Source organism: Leiobunum rupestre, chromosome 6 (genome assembly GCF_980474605.1).
Source record: "Leiobunum rupestre chromosome 6, qqLeiRupe1.1.hap1, whole genome shotgun sequence".
NCBI classification, from domain to species: Eukaryota; Metazoa; Arthropoda; class Arachnida; order Opiliones; family Sclerosomatidae; genus Leiobunum; species Leiobunum rupestre.
Genome location: NC_143389.1, coordinates 43,000,413 through 43,023,392, shown reverse-complemented (window position 1 = coordinate 43,023,392; position 22,980 = coordinate 43,000,413). Strand labels below are relative to the sequence as shown.

The window sequence follows — 22,980 nt, the reverse complement described above, 5'->3', positions numbered from 1 at the left end:
ACATATATCATATATCATATATAACAAATAATATATATCATATATAACATATATCATATATTCATATCTTATTTTCATATTCATATATAATATATCATATAAAAATTAGAAAAAACACATATATACGCATGCGCATAATTGTCTAAGAAAGCGCGTAGACATTTCATCGAAATGATCCGCGATGTGGAGAAGGAGGAGGTCGGGGTTTCGGAGGGATTCGAAAGGGAAATTTTCACAGCAGCCGCCGCGCGTGCGCTGTCGCTCCTCTCTCTCTCTCTCTCTCTGGCAGTTCGAGCAGAGGGGCGCAAAAAAGGGAGTCGGTTGTCGGAAACCCGGAGTTAGGTCTCTGTTTCGCATCGCACGCAGCCAGTGGTCGTTGCAGTCGAGCCGCGCGCGCCGTGCTAACGTGTACCGTTACTACGAACGAAGGGCGCGCATTCCAACGTCACTTCGAAACGGAATGTTCTTGTTTACGTCCGATTCGACTGGAATAAGGCGTTAGAACAACGGCGGTTAGTTCGTGTTTTTCACCGAAAACGAAGTGAGAATTCGCGTAATGAATTGAACATGAGCGAACAAGAAAGGAGCGAGATCGAGGTGTTTCGGGATATCGCTGTTAAAAAACACGCGAAGAACTTGAACCAGAGGAAGGATAGGGTGACGCGACGTTTAAATGTGACTCACTACACTCGTGCCGGCTTCGCTATACAATAACGTAATAGCTATTTCTCTGCATCCTAAAAAAATACCAAATACAGTTGTCTGGGTGTTTTTGGCTTACTAAAAACACTTTATTTCGGTTTTGAATATCGGAACTGCCTTTACTGGGATCAAAATCCCGATCTGTGTTGGGATAACAGAATGGCGCTAAAGAGTTTTGTAAGTAGGCCATCTAGTTTACGTTTGTATTACTTTCGCCGCTTGATATTAGGTTAGCGATATTGCGCGCTTTATAATTCGTAAATAAATCTATAAATTCTGATTATCTATTTCGATCAAATAAAGTTTAATTTTACCCCGATTTTTTTTTTTTTTGGTTTTTGACGTTCACACCAACGGCTTATCCCAACTTCTTTTACTTTGTTATTTAAATTCGTCGTGGAATAAGTAACTTAATAACCGTACGAATGACAATTTATATAGTTTTAATGTTAATTTTCCTACCGAACATTTTTTCGACACTGTTACTCGTTACAAAACAGAGTAGTATATTCGCGTTTCTGATAAAAGTATATTTCACTTTGGCCATATTTAGACACTTAACTGCGCAATAACACTGAAAATAAAGTCGGTTATAATTTTTACTGATTGTCATACTTCTTGGTATAATGTTACTTATACTCGCGGTTATTATTTTATAACACTCCCCCCCCCCCCCCCAACAAACTCAAACACGTAGAAATAATAAAAAGAAATTGTCAAAAAAATGATAACGCTCGTAAATAAGGCGAAACATTTTTCGCTTATAAATTAATTTTTTTCTGAACTAAGGGGGCAAAACTAAAGTTAGTTTATTCGTTTGCTATAGCATTTGACTCTTTTTCTTTTATTTACATGCCCTAAATAGAAATGAATGTTGTAATGATTAAATTTAATATTACCGCGATTAACTGCACCGGGAAATATTTTAATTGAACCCTTAATGATAATTCCGCCTTTAAAACTTATAATAAAAGTATGATGTGATACTGAGTAATGGAAGTTAAAGGTATAACGTCAAGCAAGATGTCCGAAGTTTCAGATCTCAATAAATGAAAGCAAAAGTACCTTTCATTTTACAGAATTCACCCGACTTTTTTAATGTACTATTCATTCGTACAGATGAGGATAAAATCATAAACGTTGACCGCAACGCACCCATCTTGCTTAAATTGATTTTGGGAATTATCCTTTTCAGTGTACACAGAGCCCCGTAGTGGTCAACCCGAGAAGTTCATTTTCGTCCGCTAAGTAAACGCTTTGAGTTTTATAATAGCAAATCCACTAGTTTATGAACTTCTCGCGAAACCAGCTATGTGGTTCTATGTCAACTGAAAAGACTTATAACTTTTAATAAAATTATCGTCGGCAATTCGTAACTTATTACGTGTATATGTTAATAGTAATAGTTTATTACGAAATTCAAGTCAATAATGTTATTTTTTTTTTTCAGAATTTCTCCGTTAGGACTTCATCGTACATCCGGACAGTAGACGAACATAGATTGACATCGTCGGATTCGCGAGTGAGACATCGAAAACGACACGACCCTATGCCCCTTTTCCACAACGACCTATTTTTGATATAAAACTGAACATTCCGTCATCTTCGATCGCTCAATTATGGCATTGACGTAAACAACCGAGCGGCCAACTTGGCTGACCAGAAACGACTTTTGAATCGAATCGAGCCGAAACGATCATCGCGGCAGCGCCCACCGCGGAGCCACGAGACAGGGGGGATCTTATCGTCCATTTGCCACGAATTATGAAAAAGGAAGTCAAGAAGCTGGCTACCAACCTGGCTTCCGAAGATGAACGATCGGAACCGACATCGCCCGATTTCGTCGAAGACAAGGAGGACGAGGCGCTGCTGTCGGGACCAGAGCCGAGCGACGACGAAGGGCCCATCGATCTTCGAAAGAAACCCAACGAAAAGTCCACCAAGTCGGTTTCCTCCGTCGGAAGCAACGTCATCAATGGCGGACATCGAGCGGAAGCGACGACTCCGGCTTCCACCGAGGCCATTCTCGATATCTTCCAGCGGACTTTGATGACCGCCGGGCTGCCCCCGTACCTTTCCCCTTTGCTCTTCTTGGGAGGGGCGGCGACGTCGGAAGAATTGGCTAAAGGAATGGCCGCGGAACGCGTGGTCCCCGACCAACTCCCGTACCCGTACCGAACTTTGCTACCCAACACGGACTCTGTCGGGAACCAGACGCCGGTCGTCCGCGATCCCTACGGGCGGCGACACATCTTGGTACAAGGCCCGGACGGAAACGTCATGACCATCCCTCTGACTCCAGACCCTTCCATTAACCACCATTTCGAGAAGAGCGTCGGCGGCTTGGGCCTCTCCAAAGGCACGGCTTTCAAGAAGCGCGACTATTACGCTCAAAAGGAACGCGAAGAGGAGGAAGCGTACGCCGAAAGAGTTCGATACCGAAATTCTCTTCAGTTGACCCGCGAACGGAAGCAACGCCAGGAAGAATCGTATCGCGGGGACTCGTTCTCGGTTCGACCCAAGTCCGAATTGGTTTCGCGTTTGGAGTCGGCTCCGGTTTTGAGTCAGTTGGACTACCTCGCCTATCGGGAGGCGGACAAGCGCGGATTTCGTCGAGCGGAATCGCGACCCGTCGGACGAGAAGACAACGGAGGCAGCGCCCGGAATTCCGAACCGGAAGATCTTTCTTTAGCCGGTAGCGACGCCTCCAACGAGGATGACAATCATCCGCCGCCTCATTTGAGGCATCCAAATCACGGTTACGGCGGCGGCGATGATCGCGAATGGGACACTTACAGCCACCGTGGTCGCTGGGGTCCCGCGGCCGTCGACGAGGACCCCGAAGAAGAAGCCCGGCGTTTCTTCCGATCTCGAAGTTGTTCGGACCTGTTAAAGTTCAAAAGCGCGGAGGAACGCGAGAAAGCGGAGAGTAGTTTGACGCCGGCCAGTCTTTCTTGCCCGTCTCTGACCGCTTCATCCTCAACGACGGCCTCCAGATGGAGAGAAGTCGATTCATCCGAACATCAACATCGTCACCATCATCACCGGAAACGGAAATTCGTCACGCATCACGAAGGGCGTCGATTGGAAGAAGAGGAACGCATGGAGGTGCAGTCGGAAGAGAACGACGACCCGGAAGACGAGGACGATGGTGGGAGGCCCTCGGAAATACTGAACGCGCCGATCACGAGACTCTTTAACCCCAAGAAAAACCTGGCTTCCGTCCGAGCCAAGATGCCGAGACTGCTTAAGGTGGAAGAGGAGCGCGACGAGACGTTGAGACGGGAAATGCGCGACGCGGCCTACGCGGACTCCCACCATCGCCACCGAACCACGCGCTACCACGAAGTCGAAGAGGAAGAAGTACTTAGACAATCCCTGCACCACCGAAGCCGTCTGGTTTCGGAGATCTCGTCGGAAGGGTCCAGAATGACCCCGGAGCAAGAGGAAACGTTCCTGGAACGACTGAGACACTCCGCGCCGGTTCCTTGGAACGTATACTCGTATTACACGCAAATGATGCGTAACCTCACCGAACCTCGCCACCAAGAAGTCTACCAAGATAAGCGGCCCGGTTCCAACGTTTCGAGCCCGTCGCCCCAAAGATCTCTAAACCAAACTGTGACATCGTCGTACCAGCCGCCCCGATCACCGGACACGACGAACGCCTCCCCGCCCAATTCCCTGCTGGTAGCGGCCATCGCCTCGGGCATTGGTAACGGCCACCAGAATGGTCTGGTTCCGCCGGGCAGCCCCTCTTTGCCGGACTCGAGGAAAGCGGCGCGAGTGTTGACGGGTAAACACGTCCGACAAGGGACGGGAGCCAGTCCGGCGACCCTGTTGACCTTGAGGCAGAAGATCCAAGAACGACAACGAGCCAAAGAAATGTCCAGCCAAACGACGCCTTTCGGACGCTCGACCAGCCACGCCAAAGTGGGTCGCGACCTTAAGAGGGGTAAAAACCAACTTCCGCCCTCCATTCCAATAGCGAACAAAATTAGATAACTCGATGGCGTCTTCCATTTTGTCCGCGGCTTAACGACAAAGACTCTTCCCCGTATCAGTATCATTCCAATTACATTCGCTGGACATTTTTTAAACAAAAAAGTGATTTTTTTCTCAAAATGAAAATATTTTCCGACATTTCGTAAAAGGGACCATATTTCCAAAGAACATTGACTTATAGCGATGCAAAAATAATTTAAATTTTTGCCAAAAAAAGTTTGGTTGTGATTTTTGCATCCTTAATAATGGGAAAATCGCATTTCTTAAGCCTACAAAAAATGTATGGAATTTATGCAAGAATCTAAATCAAAATTTCCATTCGCCCCTCTGATCGGACTTGTATTTAGAGATATTATACGCGATTTAAAAGTTGTCGCCCAAACCTATTTTTTATAAATGAATATACAAGTAACCTTGAAGAATCTCCCGCGGATGTCTTCCGACGTTATTTAGGCTGAGCCTTACGTGGAGATTAACTAAACAAATACCAACTTTTTACGTGGAAATTTTGTACAATTCAATTACCAATTGCTACAAACCAACTTATTTTAGGGTGTAATAGAATAGGTTTCAGAGAGGAACTATATACAAACCAACAACCGAAATTATTTTAGGATTAGTTTTTCAAAATAAAACTGTGATCAACATCTTAAAAAATTTTTTTGTTCATTTTTTATTTTTTTCCCCACGCGCGAACCATTTAAAGTAAAGAAAATTTAAAATATAGAAGCATTTTTTTATATCGCAGTTCAATAATTAACATTTTCATTTTTGTTTCGTATTTTAGTTTTTTTTTTATTATTCGACAATTCAAATTGATAATTAAATATTGCATTCGTAATTTATAATTTAAATCCTTTAAAACAAGGACGTAAAATTGTCACTACATTATTATTTTTTAAAGAAATATTTGTCCTTAAAATGGTCAGATTATTGTGTTTGAAATATTAAATGAGAAAAAAAACCCAATGTTATTCTTGCATCTTTAACGAAGTCAAACGGCACAATTTCCCAAACTGTAATATTTATTAGATTTATATTGTCAATAACGTTTTCCATATGTCAGATCTACAAATAAATTTTCGGGATTAATATTAAACTTTCTATATTTGTAGGTTGAAGAAAATATTTTTTTTTATAAAATTATATTAAAAACTGGGCCTTAAAATCATTATTTCAACGGGCTGAAATTTTATATTGAAATGCCTTTAAACTACTCAAAAGATTTTTTATATTTTCTAACCTTAATGATACACTTAAGTGTAAAGCGATAATAGACTATTTTTACTGTGATTCTAAGAATCCATACTTAACTTACGAAAGGTATGATTATTCAGTCAAAGCAAAGATAATATTGAACTCGAATTCGAATTCTGAAAGCTTTCCTATTGACGGTTTTGTAACGAAGCGTTTACCCACTTCCGGCACGTGACCTCCGAAAAATAGTTCTATCACCGCCAACTTTGATGACGCGCTTTCTATAGTAACTAATTACTATGGAGTTAATTGTTTCGAAGTTCCGGCAGGAAGTGGGTAAACGCTATTGACTACGCGCGAGGTAGTTATTTCGAATCTAGGGTACGAGGTTTACATTATCTTTGGTCAAAGGCAGACTTACGTTAAAAATATATTTAATGCCACGCCTATTGCAAAATTAACTCGTTACTTTCGTAAATTAAGTTAAAATTAATTTTAATTCGCAAAATAATCTGTAAATTTCTGTACGGCTGTAAGAATATTAATAATTAATGTAAATAATTCACGTTTTCGTCCCCAACCTTTCTCTTCCTTGTTTATTTCTTTCACGTGTTACGTAATATTTATACATTCCTTTTTTGCATCGTCGTCACATTTTCGTTTTACTTTATTGTCTAAAGAGTGCCCAATAAAAAATGTGTTTTCTAAAAAAAATCGTTTTCCCGTTTTGTTTCTTTCACGTTCAACGCCTGAGACAACAGGAGGCGAAATATTCTTAGTCGATAATTAAAAACAACGGTTCAAAAAGACGAAAATCAGTTTAGGAAAATATTTTTACGACGCAAATGTCCGCCATTTAAAATTTATAGAAACAGGGCTACCAGACAAAAAAATAGCAGTGTTGTCAGATTCAGATTATGTTGTTTTCTCACCAAATATGGAAGTAGGAAATTATTATTTTGAGGCGTAGTATCGACTACGACCATAGATATAGGAAACGTATATAAAGGTCTAGATAAAATATTTCAAAGGGAGTGAATACGGAGGTGACAGCTAGCAGAAACGCGTAAATTTCTGCAGGCTATCCTTATAAGGAAAGCTCGTGCTATCGTCGCGAGAGCCATTGTCTCCTGCTTAAACATTATACTAAAAGTCACCAACAGATGGTGTCTAAAGACTACGGCCTGCGGAAAGGTCAAGCACTGAGTACTAAAATGCTAAGAGAGCTCGCGCTCTGGGTCACGTGCCTTCCTCGGTGTCTGCTAGGTGTCAATTCCGTATTTTATGTTAGGCTTAGGCGCCCCGAAATTTATCTAGACCTTTATATACATTTCGTATATCTATGACTACGACTATTGGAAAACAGAGTTAACTCAGAAAACAAAAAAAAAACATTTTGAATCACGACACGCACAAATTACGGAAGAAGAAATAATAATTATTATTCATCAGTTGTACGTCAAGTAATCTACATCATAATTTCCGGAAACCTAAAAGAAAAAAAAATATCTTTACACCTAGAATAGCGTTGTAAACTTTTCCTCGTGCTTTTTCCGAAAATTCCTTCGGAATAAATAGCCGAGAAAAATTACAGAAACTTAATGCGCGTATAAAAAAATGACGCATTTTTTTAACAGATATAAAGGCATGAGGCACTAAAAAGTCTTTTTGACTTTGGCAAGTTGGCCATAAAAACCTAAAAGGCAGACGCCAGCAGTGGCTGTTTATATAATACCACTAAGAGGAACCCCTACAAGGTCTAAAAATAGCGAAATGTAGTGGGTGGATGCGAAAATGTCGGGGAGAATGAACGGGGAAAAGAACGGCGAGAAGAGAAAGGGAAAGTAGCGTAAAGGGCGCATGCGCGAAGCTTCTTTTAATGTTAATACGTAAAAATGTATTAAAGAATGCGTTAGAAAAAAGAACATGACGGAATGCCTCGGTTTATTTTGTTGCAAGGGGAAACTTTCGCGTTCCGAAAGAGGGACGCGAAAATTTCGGGGGTGGAGAAAATGGCGCCGGATTCTTTTGTGTTGGTTATAGGCGCCCCCTGACGACGGATACACTAGGTCAGTTTCGTTAAAAAAATTGCGAGCGCCTTTTTATTTCGCGCGTCGTGACCTATACTTTCGCCCATATTACGTCAAGACCTATATTATATTTAAAGAAATATAAAAAGAGATAGAACCTGTTTTGAAAAATATAGCTTTATCTTTTTCTAATCCGGAACGAGGGGTATTATAAATAAGAGGCCAGCGGGTGGCAAAACGGCGGCCCGAAAAATTTCTACTTTCGCTTATTTGGAAGAACGGGGAAAAATTTGTTGGAAAAAACGCGTTTGCCAGAAACAACCCTCCCTTTCCGACCAATGTAGCACGTGCGCCTAATTTTTCGTATCTCGGGGTTCAAAAAGAAATAAAAATAATTTTTTTCCACTTGTTTGTTTATTGTTTTCGCTTGTTTACTTTTTACTAAAGAAACGTACATCGCGTTAACAGAAAACTAAGTGGTTTTATGGGTAAACTCGTCCATCCGTGTGAACCGAATATAATAATAAAAAAAGTTCTTTACCACGAGACTGAGACGTGATCAAACTGCCAAATCTGTTTTTATTCGCTTCCGGTTGATAAGCATCCCCCGTAATATCATTCCCCCTTTTTTCATAATTTTTAACTCTTCAGGTGTTACCGTTAATAGCGATTTTTTTTACCAAGGATGAAAAACTGTTAATTAAGCCGGAAAAGTATCTTAACGGGGACCGGAAGTTGGGCGGGAACTTGAATGTACAGTCAAGGCTACAAACGCATAGGGGTTCCTTACTTTGGGCCCCCGTTTTCTAATTATTGTTTTACCAGCCTTTTTGGGTCTATTTACCTCGTATCTTCCTATTTTGTGCGGATCATTTTCGCTCTTCAAAGATGAGCAGTACGCCCACATGTTTTGTAAATGTCTTGCCGTGTTGGTGAAGATGGAATTCTGAAATTTAATTATGATTATTATTAATTGGATTAATCTGACGGAACAATTATAGTTTCGTACTTGATCCGTGATTTTCCCTTCGCTCATTGGAATCAAGTTTCCTCCGATAATTCTGACGAAATTATGCAAATTGGGTCTTTCCTTCGGGTATTTATAATCATAGCGGAATTAATAAAGTTCTATACGTCAATATCAATTATTTTCCGCTATTGACCATATTGACCTACCAGTGGGGCTTGTCGATATATTTGTAGATCTCCAATACCAAATTTTCTCCATTGAGGCGATGGCTGTCTTAAGGTAAACCTTAAACATAAAACACCCATCCACGCTAGACAACTCTGTTAAAAACAAGTGGTTTTCAATGATACTAATTTCGTATTTGACAAGTTCACACAGTCATTGTTACTGACAGCTATTAAAATATTAACGGCAATGATACCGCCATCTATTAATCACTCATAAAGCATCTTGATTTAACGAAAAATACATTATTTTGTAGAGATGGTATCGCCATCTATGTTTATAACCATAGCTTTCAACTCAATTTTAGCCAAATCCTTGGAACAGTATCGCCATCTATTAGCTAAACCTTATGGGGTTTCCTTTTACCGTTCTCCTTGCGATTATGGATATCGATCGTAATTTAATCACAATTAGAAATGAAACTTTTGGGGGAAAGGTTGAGCCCCCCAAATAACTTTAGTTCGAAAAATTATTTTTTTAATAAATGTTTAAGAAAATTTCGCCAAATGACCGCAAATTAGACGAGTTAGCAAAAATCAATACCTCTCCCCCGCCCTCCGGATCCGACCCTTATCGATACGCCTCCGAGCTGACAGCGTAAAAGGAATTAGCCATAAACTAATCATATCGTTCTAATTATACACCAATTATAAAGAATGTTTTTAATTAATTAATCCTTTCAGTTTACACAGAGCCACGTAGCGACCAAAGTGGGATTTTCATAAACTGCTGGATTTTTGTGTGCTAAACAGATTACCGATTTACCGACGGCTTAGTAAACAAAAATTCAGCAGTTTATGAACTTATCGAAAAAGTCACTTGACTTACCTCTTTTTGCGTGATTGAAATAACATCCTGACTTCCTTGTTCAAAATGAGGATCTTCCATAATTGGCATTCTCTTAACACATTCTTCCCAAACCAAGGGCTCCACTATTAAACATATCAGGTTTAGATTCTGGAGAAGCCTATAGGCAGTGGCGTAACTAGGAACCCCCCCCCCCCCTCCCGCGAAAAACAACTCGGGGCCCTTTTAAATAGCACCGATTTTAATCATAAACGTTTGGGGCCCCCGGGGTCTGCGGGGGCGCTATTTACGCCACTGCAGGCTATAGAGTGTTGTCGTCTGATACGATTTTGAAAACTTGTAACGTCACAGCTGTAGTGTTAATAGTGGCAGCCATGACAGTTACCGTTTTTAATCAATAGGCAAATTACAAATTTGACGTCGCAGGGTTTCAGACGACAACACTCTATAGGCTTCGAGCTTAGATAATATAGTGCTATCTGTTGTAATATTTTAAACCTAAGACTTTGATTAAATAGATTTTCATGTTCTAAACTAAAACTTTCATCCATGGTTCAAATAATTTTGATTAAGCAGACAGCTTTCCTACATTTCAAACTCGGTCACAAGGCGGCGACACTTCTGACCAAAATTTAAACAGAACGAAACAATGTCCTACTTTTCTTATCATCTTCAGCCTGTTTTCTTTTGCATAAAATAGTAAGATTGGCCGTGTAATAATTCCGGAATCTTATTTCTCCAACCTAAACATCGACATACCACTCTTAGCTCTAAGAAAGTGAAGAAATTTAAATAATTGACGTAATTGAGCCTACAGTAACCGGTTGTTTGAAATGCACCTCCAAAATACTGCAACCGGATCGCAAATCACTCCTTTCTTCTTCCAAAAGAATGGGAATCGGGCCTTTGACGCTAATGTCCAGTTTTTCTCTAGACTCAGGAGGTCGAGAATTCCATAATACGGGAGGAATGACCGGCGACTTGCTGCCAGACGACCTGACTGAAGACATTACTCAAATAATCGATGGTAAGCCCTTCAGCTCAATTTAAATACTTTCAGGATAATATTACGCCAAGTTTATTCCTAACATTGAGAAGGCCTTCCTAACACGAACATCAATATAAAGGCGACGTCGACGAAATGAAAATTTTCAGACTGGCAGACGCGGATTAAAAAACCGTTGCCAGGCAACGGTTTGTGATGATTTTCCATGCTCTCTCTCTCTCTCTAACCGAGACCGCCATAGTTTTGACCCATTTTTGGAAAAGTGCCCATTTTCACAGTCAATATGCTGACCAGCACCTAAATAAAAATTACAGCTTCTATCTATAAAGATTACCCGCTATCATTAATTCGTTATAGGTTGGACAATATGAAATCGTACTCTTGGTCAGGAGATTTTCCACTCCTCAATATATATACATATCACAAAGCATTTACTTATTTTATTCAAACAAATTTTAAATAAACCTTTATGGTAAAATAATTCAAAACACTTTATTGAAAAGAAATCGAATTTCAAAGTTTTTACATTTTCTGCGAAATAAGCGTAAAATTAACATAATTTAAAAGGCACTATTTCCCCAACATACATAGATAGATTTGTAAAATAAAAGGTAATAAAATATTTAACAATACAGTGACGAAGATAGTCTTCAAATTTAAATATCGCGAGTTAAATTAAAATCTTCCTAGTTCGTACGTGCTCAATCGAAAGTCGTCAAATTGAAGGTACGAATTTCGATACATTTAGCGTTAAACCTTTCGAGCTTGTCGCAGTTTTTGGGACTCCATCCGGGAAAATCAGCCCATTCGGCCATCCCGAAGGCGGAAATGATGACGTTGATGGCTACGATGAAGAAGATGACCACCGTCGTCCAGTTGTTGACCTTATCAGCCTTGCCCATCAGCTTGGTCAAGTTTATATCGTAAGAACCCATAACCAACATGGCCACACCCACCGCCAACTAAGTACGTAATAAAAGTTAGTATTCGTCACTTAATTAAGTTCCCAAAACGGACGACAAGAAGCGTAGCTGAAAACGTATAAAGCCTCGAAAACACAATTTGCACACAAAATAATAACAACGCCTTGTAACACGCGGGAAAGAGTTTTATCGTCAGTTACTCGAGTCAGATCGTAGATGGACCCCGATGAACTCGCGGGTACAAAAAGTTCCAAAAAATGCACGAATTGTTTCGGAACGTAAAAAAAAATAGGTAGTGGTGTTATTGTCAACCATTTTGGTTCAACATTTGATTCAAGGGCAACACACTGTCGGAACTTTTCATTCCGAACGAAGAAATGACGATGTTGACGCAGGCGATCAGAAATATACTAATCGTGATGGTGTTGTTCAAGATGTTGGCAGATTTCTTTTTTTAGTATATAATATTAATATTATTATTATTATTCAAAATTATTATTAATAATATTAATATTATTACCTGGTCCTTTTCTTCGTTGACGTTCAAGTAGGCGATGGCGATAAAAAGGATTCCAACGGCAATCTGAGGAGAGTTCAACCATCAAGGTCAAAGAATCAGTCCAACGGAACCAAAGAAAGGATATCGCGTTACAAGGTAATTGGAACAAAAAAAAAACGGACGGTTGAGAAGGGGAGAGGGCAGGGGGCCAAATACTGATACGGTCTAAAAACGCGTTGAGGTAAGGTCTACGCGGCCGGAGCGGACTCTTTATTGTCAGCTGGACTGTCCGGAGTGGTGGTCGTAGCGGGAGAAGGGACGGTGGCCGGATGCCCGTTGTAGGTCATTTGATTGGGTTTGTGCTCCATGCCGAAGGCTGAGACGAAAATGTTGGTTATCGTGACTCCGAAAACCAGCCAAACGAGCAAGTTATTCAAGATGTCGGCGCGGTGTTGTTGATTCTCTTCGTTGATACTGTATCGACTTTTGATCAGAATGACGCAACCCACTGCGATCTATACGGGGTCAAGAGAAGATTATATGGCCCGGGCATTGAATTTAGTCAGGGTGACATCGAAAGAAGTTCAACTGGTGCCGCCATAGAGCCGATTTCCAAAAGAGTCGCTGCGCAGATGCATTGATGATAAGCTGGTGAATGAAAGTGGAGCGATACGTGCCAAACCGTTAGTCCGAAGCGTAACGTGCCATTGCCATGCTTTTTAAAGCGATACCTTCTTGAATAATCGCCGTAGTTAGTCAAAAGAAACCAAAGCGCCTCAATGTATAGAAAGTTATCTACGGATACATGCTTTTAGGCCGACTTACAAGGAGACGACCCGAAGTGTAACCCATCGATTTTGTTCAAACTCGGGGGATTGGTAGACCTTCATGTATCATGAAAAATCCTAAAGGGAATATATTTAATGGGCAACCGTTTTGCCATGGCAACGAAAAATGTTCTTGACAACACAAATTATTAAATTTTCCCATTGAAAATAACATGGGATTTTGACCTCAAATTGATCAAAAGTTGATCAATTTTGATGTTTGTTTTTGTAAATTGTTATCTATTTTTTCTATTTTTGGCATTTTCGAAATTTTGAAATTTGTTCAAATTTTTCACAGGGGGGTCCTAGGAATCGGTCAGATTCCCATGTTATTTTCAATGGAAAAATTTCCATTTGTTGTTTTTAAAAACATTTTTCGTTGCCATGGCAAAACCGTTGCCCATTGAATAAAATCCCTTTAGGATTTTTCAAGTAACATGAAGGTTTTCCAATCGCCCGAGTTTGAACCAAGTCGGTGTGTAACACCTCGGGTAGTCTCCTTGTTAGTGGATTACGTTGCGTAGCGGAGAAAATGTTAAACCAGAGCAAAACGGTATAGCCCTTAACTAGAAGAAAACGCCAACACCAATTCCTTTAATAACTACTAAAAAGCTTAACATTCAATGAACCATTCCCAACAAGCAAAGACTCGAGAGTGCGTAAAAATGAACGCGTCGAACCTATGTTAAAAGAATAAACCAAATCCGATAAAACCAGAAACAAAAGAAAGTACACGTGGGAATTTGTAATCAAACCGAATTAAGGAATAAGTAATGAACGAAGCATACACACACAGGGTTCCAACGAGGGAGGGAATTTAAAGACCGACAGGTTTATAGCGAAACGACATTGTACGCTCGTGATCTAAATATAGAACGTATCTCCCAACGGGGTCCCAGCCCTCTTCCCAACGTCTCTCACCTGCAAGATGATAGAGATAGAGATGAGAGTCATCATCAGATGGTAGAACTCGTGCTGAGTGCCAACTTGAAGGAGGTACTTCAGTTGGGACGCGTTGGCCGTCAGCAGGGCCACGTCCAACATTCCCTGCGCGATCGTCTTCTTCGTGGCGTAGGCATTGGCGTCTAGGACACCGCCCAGCAGACCCACTTTAGGCGTCGAACCGGCACCCTGCAAGCCACCGCGACAAGATAAAATAATTCCTTTAAAAACAATATCTAGCGGAACAATCATGTAAGATATACTTGTATCTAGAAGAGCGGTTGAACTCTTCGGCGGATCCTTAGAACTAAATATACTTAGTTATAAGTGGCGTAGGTAACGTGTGTTGGTGGAATTGTAATTGGGAAATGCTTTCGACAAAGTGTGGGTTTCAGTAAAAGAACAAATAATTGGAAAAATTTACTGGCATGAAAACAAGAGAAACATTTTGTCGAAATTAAATAATTCTGTAATTATCGCAAAATATAAAAGTGCTTTTTAACGCGTCCCATTATTGGGTTCACTTACCTAAGCGATTATTAACTATACAGTCAACAGATAAAATAAGAAAAGGGCGGGAAGTGTGCGGTGGGTGCCTTCCGGGAAAACAAACTTCCAACTTGCTTGCCAGTAAGGAATGCAATTATCGATTGGGAGCTTACAAGTACAAGTACAAAAATCGATAGAGCTCGCTACCCCGCAGTTTGGTCACGAGAAAGAACTAACAATTGCATCTTACATTATGAATAAATTCATTTCCGATAAATTGACATGTTGGCCTTAAATCAATTTTCTATATTAGTCGGAATAAGAAGGTCAATACGATACCAAAACACCCTAAAGAACTGTTCTAACCGTTTCACGCGGGTGCTAAGGGAGAAATAAACTACCAGGGGAAAGTGTTTTGGTACGATTGGGGCCAATATTCCGTCATTGCGCGAAAAATAACTTTACGCGTCACTTACATTTTACAAGTTCATTAGCTCATAGCTATAACAATTAGGGTTACGGAGTTACTAAAAGAAACCTATTCCTTAATTCTGTAGCCTTAATTATCGTGAACAGTCAAAAACAAAACATCCGTTTTAGCTGGAAGAACCGGCGATCAAAATCCCAAAAATAAGAAAGCTAAAATGTCGGTCACAAACCAAATGAATGCTAATTAGTTTTAGCGAGCCGGTTATTCCCGCATATGCCAGCCAAAAATGACGGAATTTTTATTCAAGGCCTATACATGCCTCTCGAATGATTGTCTCATACAGATATCCGGAGTGGCAGCGAAATAAAGCCTACACGGGTATATTATACCCGCTCCTCAAAAATTGCTAAGAAAAATTCACATACCAAACTTTCGTCATAAAACTTCCTATATCTAGGCATTTTAGAAATTATTATTTAAACTTTGACGAATAGACCGCGAGGTTCCACAGTCTAACGGCAATTAACTGCGTAAAAAAATTATCTCTTTCTACCAGTACCTTTTACATTTCCTTGGAGATACATTGAAGAAAAATTATTTCCGCCGCCACTGAAAATCCAGTCCCGGGAATAAAATAAAGTACAGCTACCTATTAAATGATATCTACATCTCAAATTCCTCTAACGCGAACGGAACGATCGAACTTGACCGTAAAGATAATAGGGCGTTAACTTTTAAAAACGTCTTTGAATTTGGACAAGTGATAGTGTTGAAAATTGAATATAATCTCTCTCTCTCGCTAGACTATTTAAGTTAAATAAAGACCTTGATATATTCGGAGAGGGAGATGAATGTTATTGGTCATGTATATAATTAGGGTGAAAACTAGTACATTTGCTAACGGAAATGTTCAACGTAAACAAGTGCTTAATGATTTACACAGAATATAGCGGTTGCCAAAAAAATATGCAAATTTAAAAAAATTTAACGCATAGCACTACAACAGCAAAAATTGGTTTTATTTACAGAAAAAATTATGATTCGGTGAAGGGTTAAATAGACTTTCAAACTAACTTTAGGGATAACTCCTGGCGACTTGTACATGGTCAAGTTCAAACCTACAAAAAATTTCGTATTCAGTCTATTTAAAAATGCGATATAATCGAGGGTGTGACGTAAAGGCGGATTACGTCACTTCCGGCGAGTAGTGGCTCGTCAAAACGTTTATACGGGGAAGTTATTCACTCTTTATAAGGACCCCCCAGTGTCATACCCCACGCTTTGACTGGGAGGAGCATTAGCTAACATTTCGATAAAACTTCTAGATTGGGTAAAGTATACGTATTCTTAACTATGGGTGAAATATCTACGATTATGCTAATTGATCGCGAGTCCTAGTACCCTCGCTGTTAAGCCAACTATGACTTATTTCTTTTGAAATTAAGGTAGAAAAAACTCGAAATTTTCGTTGGTTTGAGAAATGTTAGGCCTCTAAGAGGAAAAACCGAGTTAAGGATTTTTCGTCAAATACGAAAACAAATTTTTTCATATGCTCATTTTTTAGGTCTAAAAAGCTTAGAGTTTTATTCATTTCAGTTTATAAACTGGTTTAGCGGGGTCAAATCGACCAAATGGATGTGTACGCTAAAGCAATTATATGAATCTATCAAGCGTAACATTATTTCGCATAGCAATTCTGTAGATAATTTAGCGTCTATATTCGACAGAACAAAACAATCATATCATAAATATAATTCAAAGGGGCATATCTAGAGGTCACACCCGTGTTAAAACGTGAAAGAGTGTTGTATGGATAGATGAAACTAACTCTATAATCCAAACGCCAACGTGTTACGTCATTTTGAGCAAACAAGTCCTTGATAGTACTACCACTTAAAAGACAATGTGTCAACGCGAAATCCAAAGTCATTGCCAAAAGAGTTAAATATCGATTTCATACCCACAGGTAGCCATTAAAACGGATAATAAAATCTTCTATTTCTTCGCGATAGTAGAATCAATTTCCAACTTACCGTCGAAGTTACCGTTACGGTGGGTCTAACGGTAGACATGGCCAATGATTCCGATTTCTTAAGTTTCCAAACGAGAGATTGATAGAAACCGAAACCTAATCGCGTTTTACATCAAAACTGAAAGGCGGCTTCTTACGATTTAAAACTGGTGCCGCGACGTCTCGAGGTAACGAATGGACATTACGCGTTTAGCGAGGGAAACGTTCGCGACTGGTGACGGAGCGCGAGACGAGAATCGGTCTGCTGGGAACCGAAGCGCGCCAAATTCTCTCTCGGCGATCAAAATTCCCCGTTGCCAAGGCGACCAAGAACGAAGCCCGGCTACCGGAATACTCAACAATATGACTAAACAAAAGTTTCGATTCGTAATACACTTTCGAGTCGATATACAAGGTGTACTCTCTTTACTAATGTCATTTAACGTTGGAGCAGTTTAAAGGTAGTTAATTCCACATCCAAAAATCGTCCGCTAACACACGCTCCAACGTAATTAGCGCCAGTTACTCTAAGCTTCTATTAAGCCTAGTGGCGGAAATGTGAAATTTTGTGATCCACCTTCAATATGGGACACTTTATACTCCCTTTACGTGTAAACGTTACCAGCAGAATTTTAGAATATTGACAGCGATTAAGGCTAAGCTAGCATAACGTCTGCAACGTCAGGCCCATTGTACAACTCCCTGTACTTTAATTAAACAACACTTGCGATGTTTATACGTCTGTAAAAGCAAAAGGAGGTCGGTCGGGCTCAATCCCGTTTATTACCGATTTCCATTGTTGTTCCGAGGCTGTTTTTATATGTTTTCCGCGTCAATCGAGTGTTGTTATTTAAATGTCTAGAGCCTTAAAAATATGCGGGCACATTGACCCCGTTTTTTAGACACTGCTAGTTTATTTTATACCCTACTCCACATCTAGGATTCTTGAATGACAGCAATAGGCGATATTATAAAGTCAGATATGCTTTCTCAACTTGTTAAAATGGGATAACGAAATAGTACAGTTAAAGCCTACGGATGAATTCATAGGCTCTTTGGTGGGAAAGCTAATGGAAGCATAGTGGAAGGTAGCCTTTCCCATCAAAACAAGAAGGCCACGTTACTTTATTATATCGCCTATTAAAGGGAAAATAACTTCAGAACTTCTGTCAACCCCTCAAAAGGGTTCCAATATTGTCCGCTCCCTCCTTTGGCTTTTGATCTTTTTGGCGCTGCTTAGTGGATTGTTGCGGAGATAGTCCATAAAATTGTTGGAGTTGTCCATAAAGAACTCGTTGGTGTTTTATTACCTTTAAATACTATCGTCTTAATTTTTATAAGGGCTACACCAGGAGAACAAGGTCAAAAACTACAGGGCCCTAATTCAGTGTAACAGCTAGATTAATTTCTTGATCTTCACCAAAAATATTTTAAGCACTAAAAGTATCGAAGCTTTATCAAATGCGTCAGAAATGGGCTCCGTAGCTCAATTAGCAGACTTCATTAAATTAATTATATTTCATTAACTATAACGTCAAAAATCACCCAAAAATATTTTAAGCACTTGAGGATATTTTTATTCCCGGATAATGTGTTTTGATAGAATAGTTTTTCGTTTTGAAGATAAAACTATGATATTTATTAAGGAGTATGTTCAAAGTATTTTTTAATTAAAAATTTAGTTATGGTTTCAATAAATCTGAAATTTAACGAACCAACTCAAAACCATATATTTAGCAATTTCTCCTTTTTTGTGTGGAATGGCGTAATATAAATGGATGGGATTTGATTTATTTTGTTTAATAAGTAATAAATTAAAACCTATTACGAGCACATTTTCAATTTATCCCTAATATATTTACAAAAATTATTTAAAATAGGCTTTTTAAGTCATAATTTAGCCATCCTTTTCAATGCTTATAGCCAGTGGCGGATCCAGGATTTTTTCGAGGTTGGCTATAAACCCCATACAATTCTCAAAACCCAATCCCATTAAATAATTTTGGGGCCCCCTCAAAAATCACCGGTAGGCTGTAATCTATAGCGAGCCTACTACTTAGACCCGCCATTGCTTATAGAGCCTAATGGATTCTGTATTATATTATTTTTTTACTATTTGAACATTTCCAAACACGTAACAACTCAGATAAACGAATTAATTAAAAGCCAATGTTTAAAAGCGGGCATATTATTACTGGACTTTGGTTGGAGACTATTTATTTGAGCCTAACTCAAGTCAATACAACGATGCTGAAGAAGACCTTATCCCGTATAATAGCTAATAAAAAAACATTACTAAACCTTCAGAGGGTTTCACCTTAATTTGTAAGCGAAAATCAGAGTCATAGTCAATAAGGGGACAAGGGGCACTGACTGCCCCCAAAACGTATGGTTGTATGTACACTTTTTTTCAATTGGGTCCGCACCATCTGAACTAAAACCCTAGCTACTCCACCGAAGGGTTCAAGGGGACCTAAAGGGGCGATTATCTTATCCAAATATTATGGGTGTAAAATCTTTAAAATAAAACGACAAAGAAAGTACCTCCGAATCCCGCCTTTCCATCACCTGTTTATCGTCGTTTTTGGTCGACACCACTTGCTGCTCGTCGTTGCTGGCGAAGTGTGGGGTGCGATGTCCTTGAAATCCCACATCCACTCTGTCTTCCATTTCGAGACTATCCGTGGGTCTAGTTGACATTTTCGCGTCAATTTAATAAAATTCGATTGTTTAACAATACGGTGACACTGACTGAACGTGAAATAAATATTTTTTTGCGTCGCGAACCTATTTTATAATCCGATTTCGATCATTTCGTTAATATTTATATATTTTTGCGCAAAAATCGGTTATCGTTCACCTCGCTCCTACGTTTCCCCATTTAACGTGACTTTAAAATCATATTATAGCGATGACGTTGCCGATTTTGCCACGATAATTGCCGTTTTCAACGTATTAATGAAAGTGTGATTTCATTAAATTTATTCCGTCCAAAGATAAGATAGACCAACTAAAACAGGAACTGGTAATCGCGATTTAGTGGAATTATGTATAAAGTTATTCACGTTGATAAGAAGATTATTGTTAAATTCTGCGGAGAATTTCGACGAACTGGAGGTGATGCCACCCGATGAGGTATGGAAGTCGCGGGGGAGGATGCCCGATTTTATTTTGAAGGGGTGCGAGAACGATGCATTAATACAATAACCATATGAAAGACGTTGCGACATTACATAATGAATTATTTCCCATCTTGTTACTGCTTGGTACCGACGACATTCGCTCGTAAATAACGAATTGAAAGCTAAACTATAGGGCCGATGAACTTTACGTTCGAACCATCCGTTCATAGCGTATGTCTCTGTTTGAATGCCTCTTTTAGCGGTGTTTCAACGAAACTTCATTTTGGCACACCTGTCCTCACACGTTTACCAGAATTTATAACTAAATTTAAGTATTTATTTACCTTTGTTAATAATAATTGTAAATTAATTATTTATTTATGACATTGAAAAGAACCGTGACATTTTCTTCACTCATTGTATAGTCACCAGTGGCGCAGCAAAATATTTGTGGACATCAAATAATTCGATCAAACATTCGATTCATCGTAACATAGTACTTCATAAGTATGCCTCTATACAACATTTCCATATAAAAAAATTCAATGAGACCTTATTTCACAATAGCTCTTTCTATAAAATGATATATAAGCATACATGTATAAAAAGTGTAGAGGGTCACGTGCGTTTTCGCCCGAGCTCAACAAAAACAAAAATATGCGCGCGCTCCCTAACTTTAACTGCACGATGAATCTAACGTAATCACGTGACCTCTCGTATTTTATGTAAAGAGCTATCGGTGGATCTTAAAATTCATTTTGCGCGTGAAAATATGTCGCCATCTTAGGGTATAAAAGCAGGTAAATATGCCTGCTATCCCTCACAACGTAAAGGTACTGTCCCGCGCAAAAAACGTAATTTGGAAATCGGTCAATAAGCGGACACAAAAATTCAAAAATTATTATAATCCTTGCGCCGGGCTATTGAAAAGATTACCATGGTACCGAAATCACGTGATCGTGAGGCTTGAACTAAACTGTAAGTTCGGACAACCTACAGCACGCTCAAGCCTAGTGGCGGCTTAAGAAGGCTAGGTCCCCGGGGCGGCAATCTTTTGTGACACCCCCAGGACCCTGCAGATGTTTTCACGGGTCCTTCGATTTGCACCCCCCCCCTCGAGCCCAAAAACATACTTCAAGTTTAATTGTTCTGATTTTATTTGCACCCCCCCTCGAGCTTCTCCGATGGCACCCCTGGCTACCGTGGTCCCCCCCCCCCCCCCTTACGCCGCCACCGCTCAAGCCTCAATTCTTGCTGTACACGTATGCGCGTGAGTAACTGAATAAAATAGTCAAGTGTGTATGTTATTGGTATTTGTAAGGAGGAGCGTGCGAAATCGAACAAGCCCTTCTATATTGAAATATGAAGTATGTCATGGCTCTCTGTATTTCTACTTAGTAGGCAAATCGCTGAACAGATTTTATTTAAGCGTCTATTGCGTCAGGAAGGGAAATTCTACGGGACCAAAATTTAATTGTACGTAATTAATCTTTGGGCTTACAAACTATGAAAAGTTCGCAAAATACGAAAAATCTATGGAACACCTTATTTTCTCTATTTTACACATTGAACTCGTTAAAGTTTCCGAACTATGCGTTCTACCAAAAGTGCATACACTGATAATTTTATTACCTTGAAAATTGTATTAATTAGCGACAAGGGCCTGTTAGTGTCCCTGAATTTCCCTACCAAGAGGACAAACGGTAGCTCCCATTCCTACCAGTGCATGTGTTAAGGTATCCTAATGAGAAGCCATGTTTAAAAACGTAGTAACGCAATTCGATAGAAGATAGAAATCTTATAAGGAATCATTCTACCTTATAAGATTTCTATCTTCTATCGAATTGCGAACACTACAATACTTTTTTTACGTAATGCAAGTCTTATAAAATTAATTTAAGCTAATTATTTTGAAGTATCTTTCGCCAAAAGACCAGCGGTTGGGTTAACAGGTACAAGAATAGTAATAAAGTAAATAGTAAATGTGTGCAAAATTACAACTGTTCTCGCCCGGGATCGAACCGGGGACCTTGCGCGTGTGAAGCGCACGTGATAACCACTACACCACGAGAACTGAAATTTCATGTTCGTACTTTTTATTAATATCTTTTCTAATATTAGTTTCTTAATTAATTTGAATGAATTACTAGAAACAATCGTGTTGTAGGATATCATGGAACTAAATTAATAACTTTACTTAAGGCTAAAGACAATGGACGCGCCGTTAACACTTACTGTAATGGGCACCTTCATAGAAATCAGAGAACTTCTCCAATTTCTATGGGCACTGCTAAGCTCATTTGAGCGACTTTTCTAATGTTGAGCAAAAGTAGCCAGTTAATTATTATTTTTCAAAAGCTTGGAGCTCGGATTAATTTTCGTCTGTCAATTGAAAGGAAAAAGACAGTGAGTTCTCTTTTGGTCAAATGAGAGGAGCGCTGATTATTATAAAAGGGCGCCGCTTTCGAAAAATTAGCACCCAAAAAGAGAAGAGAGGCTAGAGAGTACAGTTATAGAATAAATTTTATTTATTATTCAATTTATATATATTTATTATTCAATTTATATATATTTATTATTCAATTTATATATATTTATTATTCATATTTTATATATATTTATTATTCAATTTATATTTATGTATTATTCAATCGTTGTTTATTTATTATTCAATTTATATTTATTTATTATTCAATTTATATATATTTATTATTCAATTTATATATATTTATTATTCATATTTTATATTTATGTATTATTCAATTTATATTTATGTATTATTCAATCGTTGTTTA

At 39.2% G+C, this 22,980-nt stretch overlaps 3 protein-coding genes and 1 non-coding gene across 12 annotated transcripts in view; 1 reads left to right on the top strand and 3 right to left on the bottom strand.

Annotated features, from left to right (window-relative positions):
- LOC149941068 (uncharacterized) overlaps nt 1–6,606 on the top strand; it is a 43,683-nt gene extending 37,077 nt beyond the window's left edge. For 2 of the 3 annotated variants that reach the window (XM_090177528.1, XM_090177526.1), the window contains exon 2: nt 2,153–6,606. In XM_090177528.1, coding sequence (XP_090033654.1) covers nt 2,467–4,707 — 2,241 coding nt within the window. In that variant the 5' untranslated portion in view covers nt 2,153–2,466 and the 3' untranslated portion in view covers nt 4,708–6,606. Of the gene's footprint in view, nt 1–282; nt 880–2,152 lie in introns of those variants that run through there. The other variant, XM_090177527.1, reaches the window with a different exon arrangement.
- Nucleotides 6,607–7,321: 715 nt separating this feature from the next.
- Nucleotides 7,322–11,072, bottom strand: LOC149941067 (nicolin-1-like). 2 transcript variants are annotated; one of them, XM_090177529.1, is made up of 7 exons: nt 10,752–11,072; nt 10,595–10,679; nt 9,958–10,061; nt 9,111–9,224; nt 8,944–9,024; nt 8,779–8,880; nt 7,322–7,394 (listed from the first exon to the last, which is right to left on the bottom strand). In XM_090177529.1, the coding sequence occupies exons 1-7, from the start codon at nt 10,944–10,946 to the stop codon at nt 7,353–7,355; spliced, it is 723 nt and encodes a 240-aa protein (XP_090033655.1). In that variant the 5' UTR covers nt 10,947–11,072; the 3' UTR covers nt 7,322–7,352. The 2 variants fall into 2 exon arrangements, with proteins under 2 accessions (XP_090033655.1, XP_090033656.1); XM_090177530.1 differs by having other exon boundaries at nt 10,776–11,072.
- A 343-nt stretch (nt 11,073–11,415) lies between these two features.
- On the bottom strand, nt 11,416–19,885 carry LOC149941066 (ninjurin-2-like). Of its 6 annotated transcripts, none has more exons than XM_090178837.1 (4): nt 19,608–19,878; nt 14,113–14,322; nt 12,386–12,448; nt 11,779–12,313 (listed from the first exon to the last, which is right to left on the bottom strand). In XM_090178837.1, the coding sequence occupies exons 1-4, from the start codon at nt 19,761–19,763 to the stop codon at nt 12,173–12,175; spliced, it is 570 nt and encodes a 189-aa protein (XP_090034963.1). In that variant the 5' UTR covers nt 19,764–19,878; the 3' UTR covers nt 11,779–12,172. The 6 variants fall into 6 exon arrangements, 2 of the variants coding, with proteins under 2 accessions (XP_090034962.1, XP_090034963.1); XR_016481331.1 differs by having other exon boundaries at nt 12,243–12,313; nt 12,386–12,879; nt 19,632–19,885; XR_016481330.1 differs by having other exon boundaries at nt 12,243–12,313; nt 12,386–12,879; nt 19,608–19,881.
- Nucleotides 19,886–22,186: 2,301 nt separating this feature from the next.
- On the bottom strand, nt 22,187–22,259 carry TRNAV-CAC (transfer RNA valine (anticodon CAC)). Its single transcript has one exon. It is a non-coding gene; the product is annotated as a tRNA-Val (tRNA).
- Nucleotides 22,260–22,980: the final 721 nt, after the last annotated feature.

Coding starts and splice junctions, on each gene's coding strand:
- LOC149941067 (XM_090177529.1), bottom strand. CDS start 10,946: ATGTCTTCAGTCAGGTCGTCTGGCAGCAAGTCGCCGGTCATTCCTCCC. Junction 9,225..9,957: donor TTTCAATCACGCAAAAAGAG/GTAAGTCAAGTG, acceptor TGTTTTTAACAG/AGTTGTCTAGCGTGGATGGG. Junction 8,881..8,943: donor AAGGGAAAATCACGGATCAA/GTACGAAACTAT, acceptor ATTAAATTTCAG/AATTCCATCTTCACCAACAC.
- LOC149941066 (XM_090178836.1), bottom strand. CDS start 19,763: ATGTCAACTAGACCCACGGATAGTCTCGAAATGGAAGACAGAGTGGAT. Junction 14,323..19,607: donor TGGAAAGGCGGGATTCGGAG/GTACTTTCTTTG, acceptor GGTGGCTTGCAG/GGTGCCGGTTCGACGCCTAA. Junction 11,905..14,112: donor CTATCTCTATCATCTTGCAG/GTGAGAGACGTT, acceptor TTACGTACTTAG/TTGGCGGTGGGTGTGGCCAT.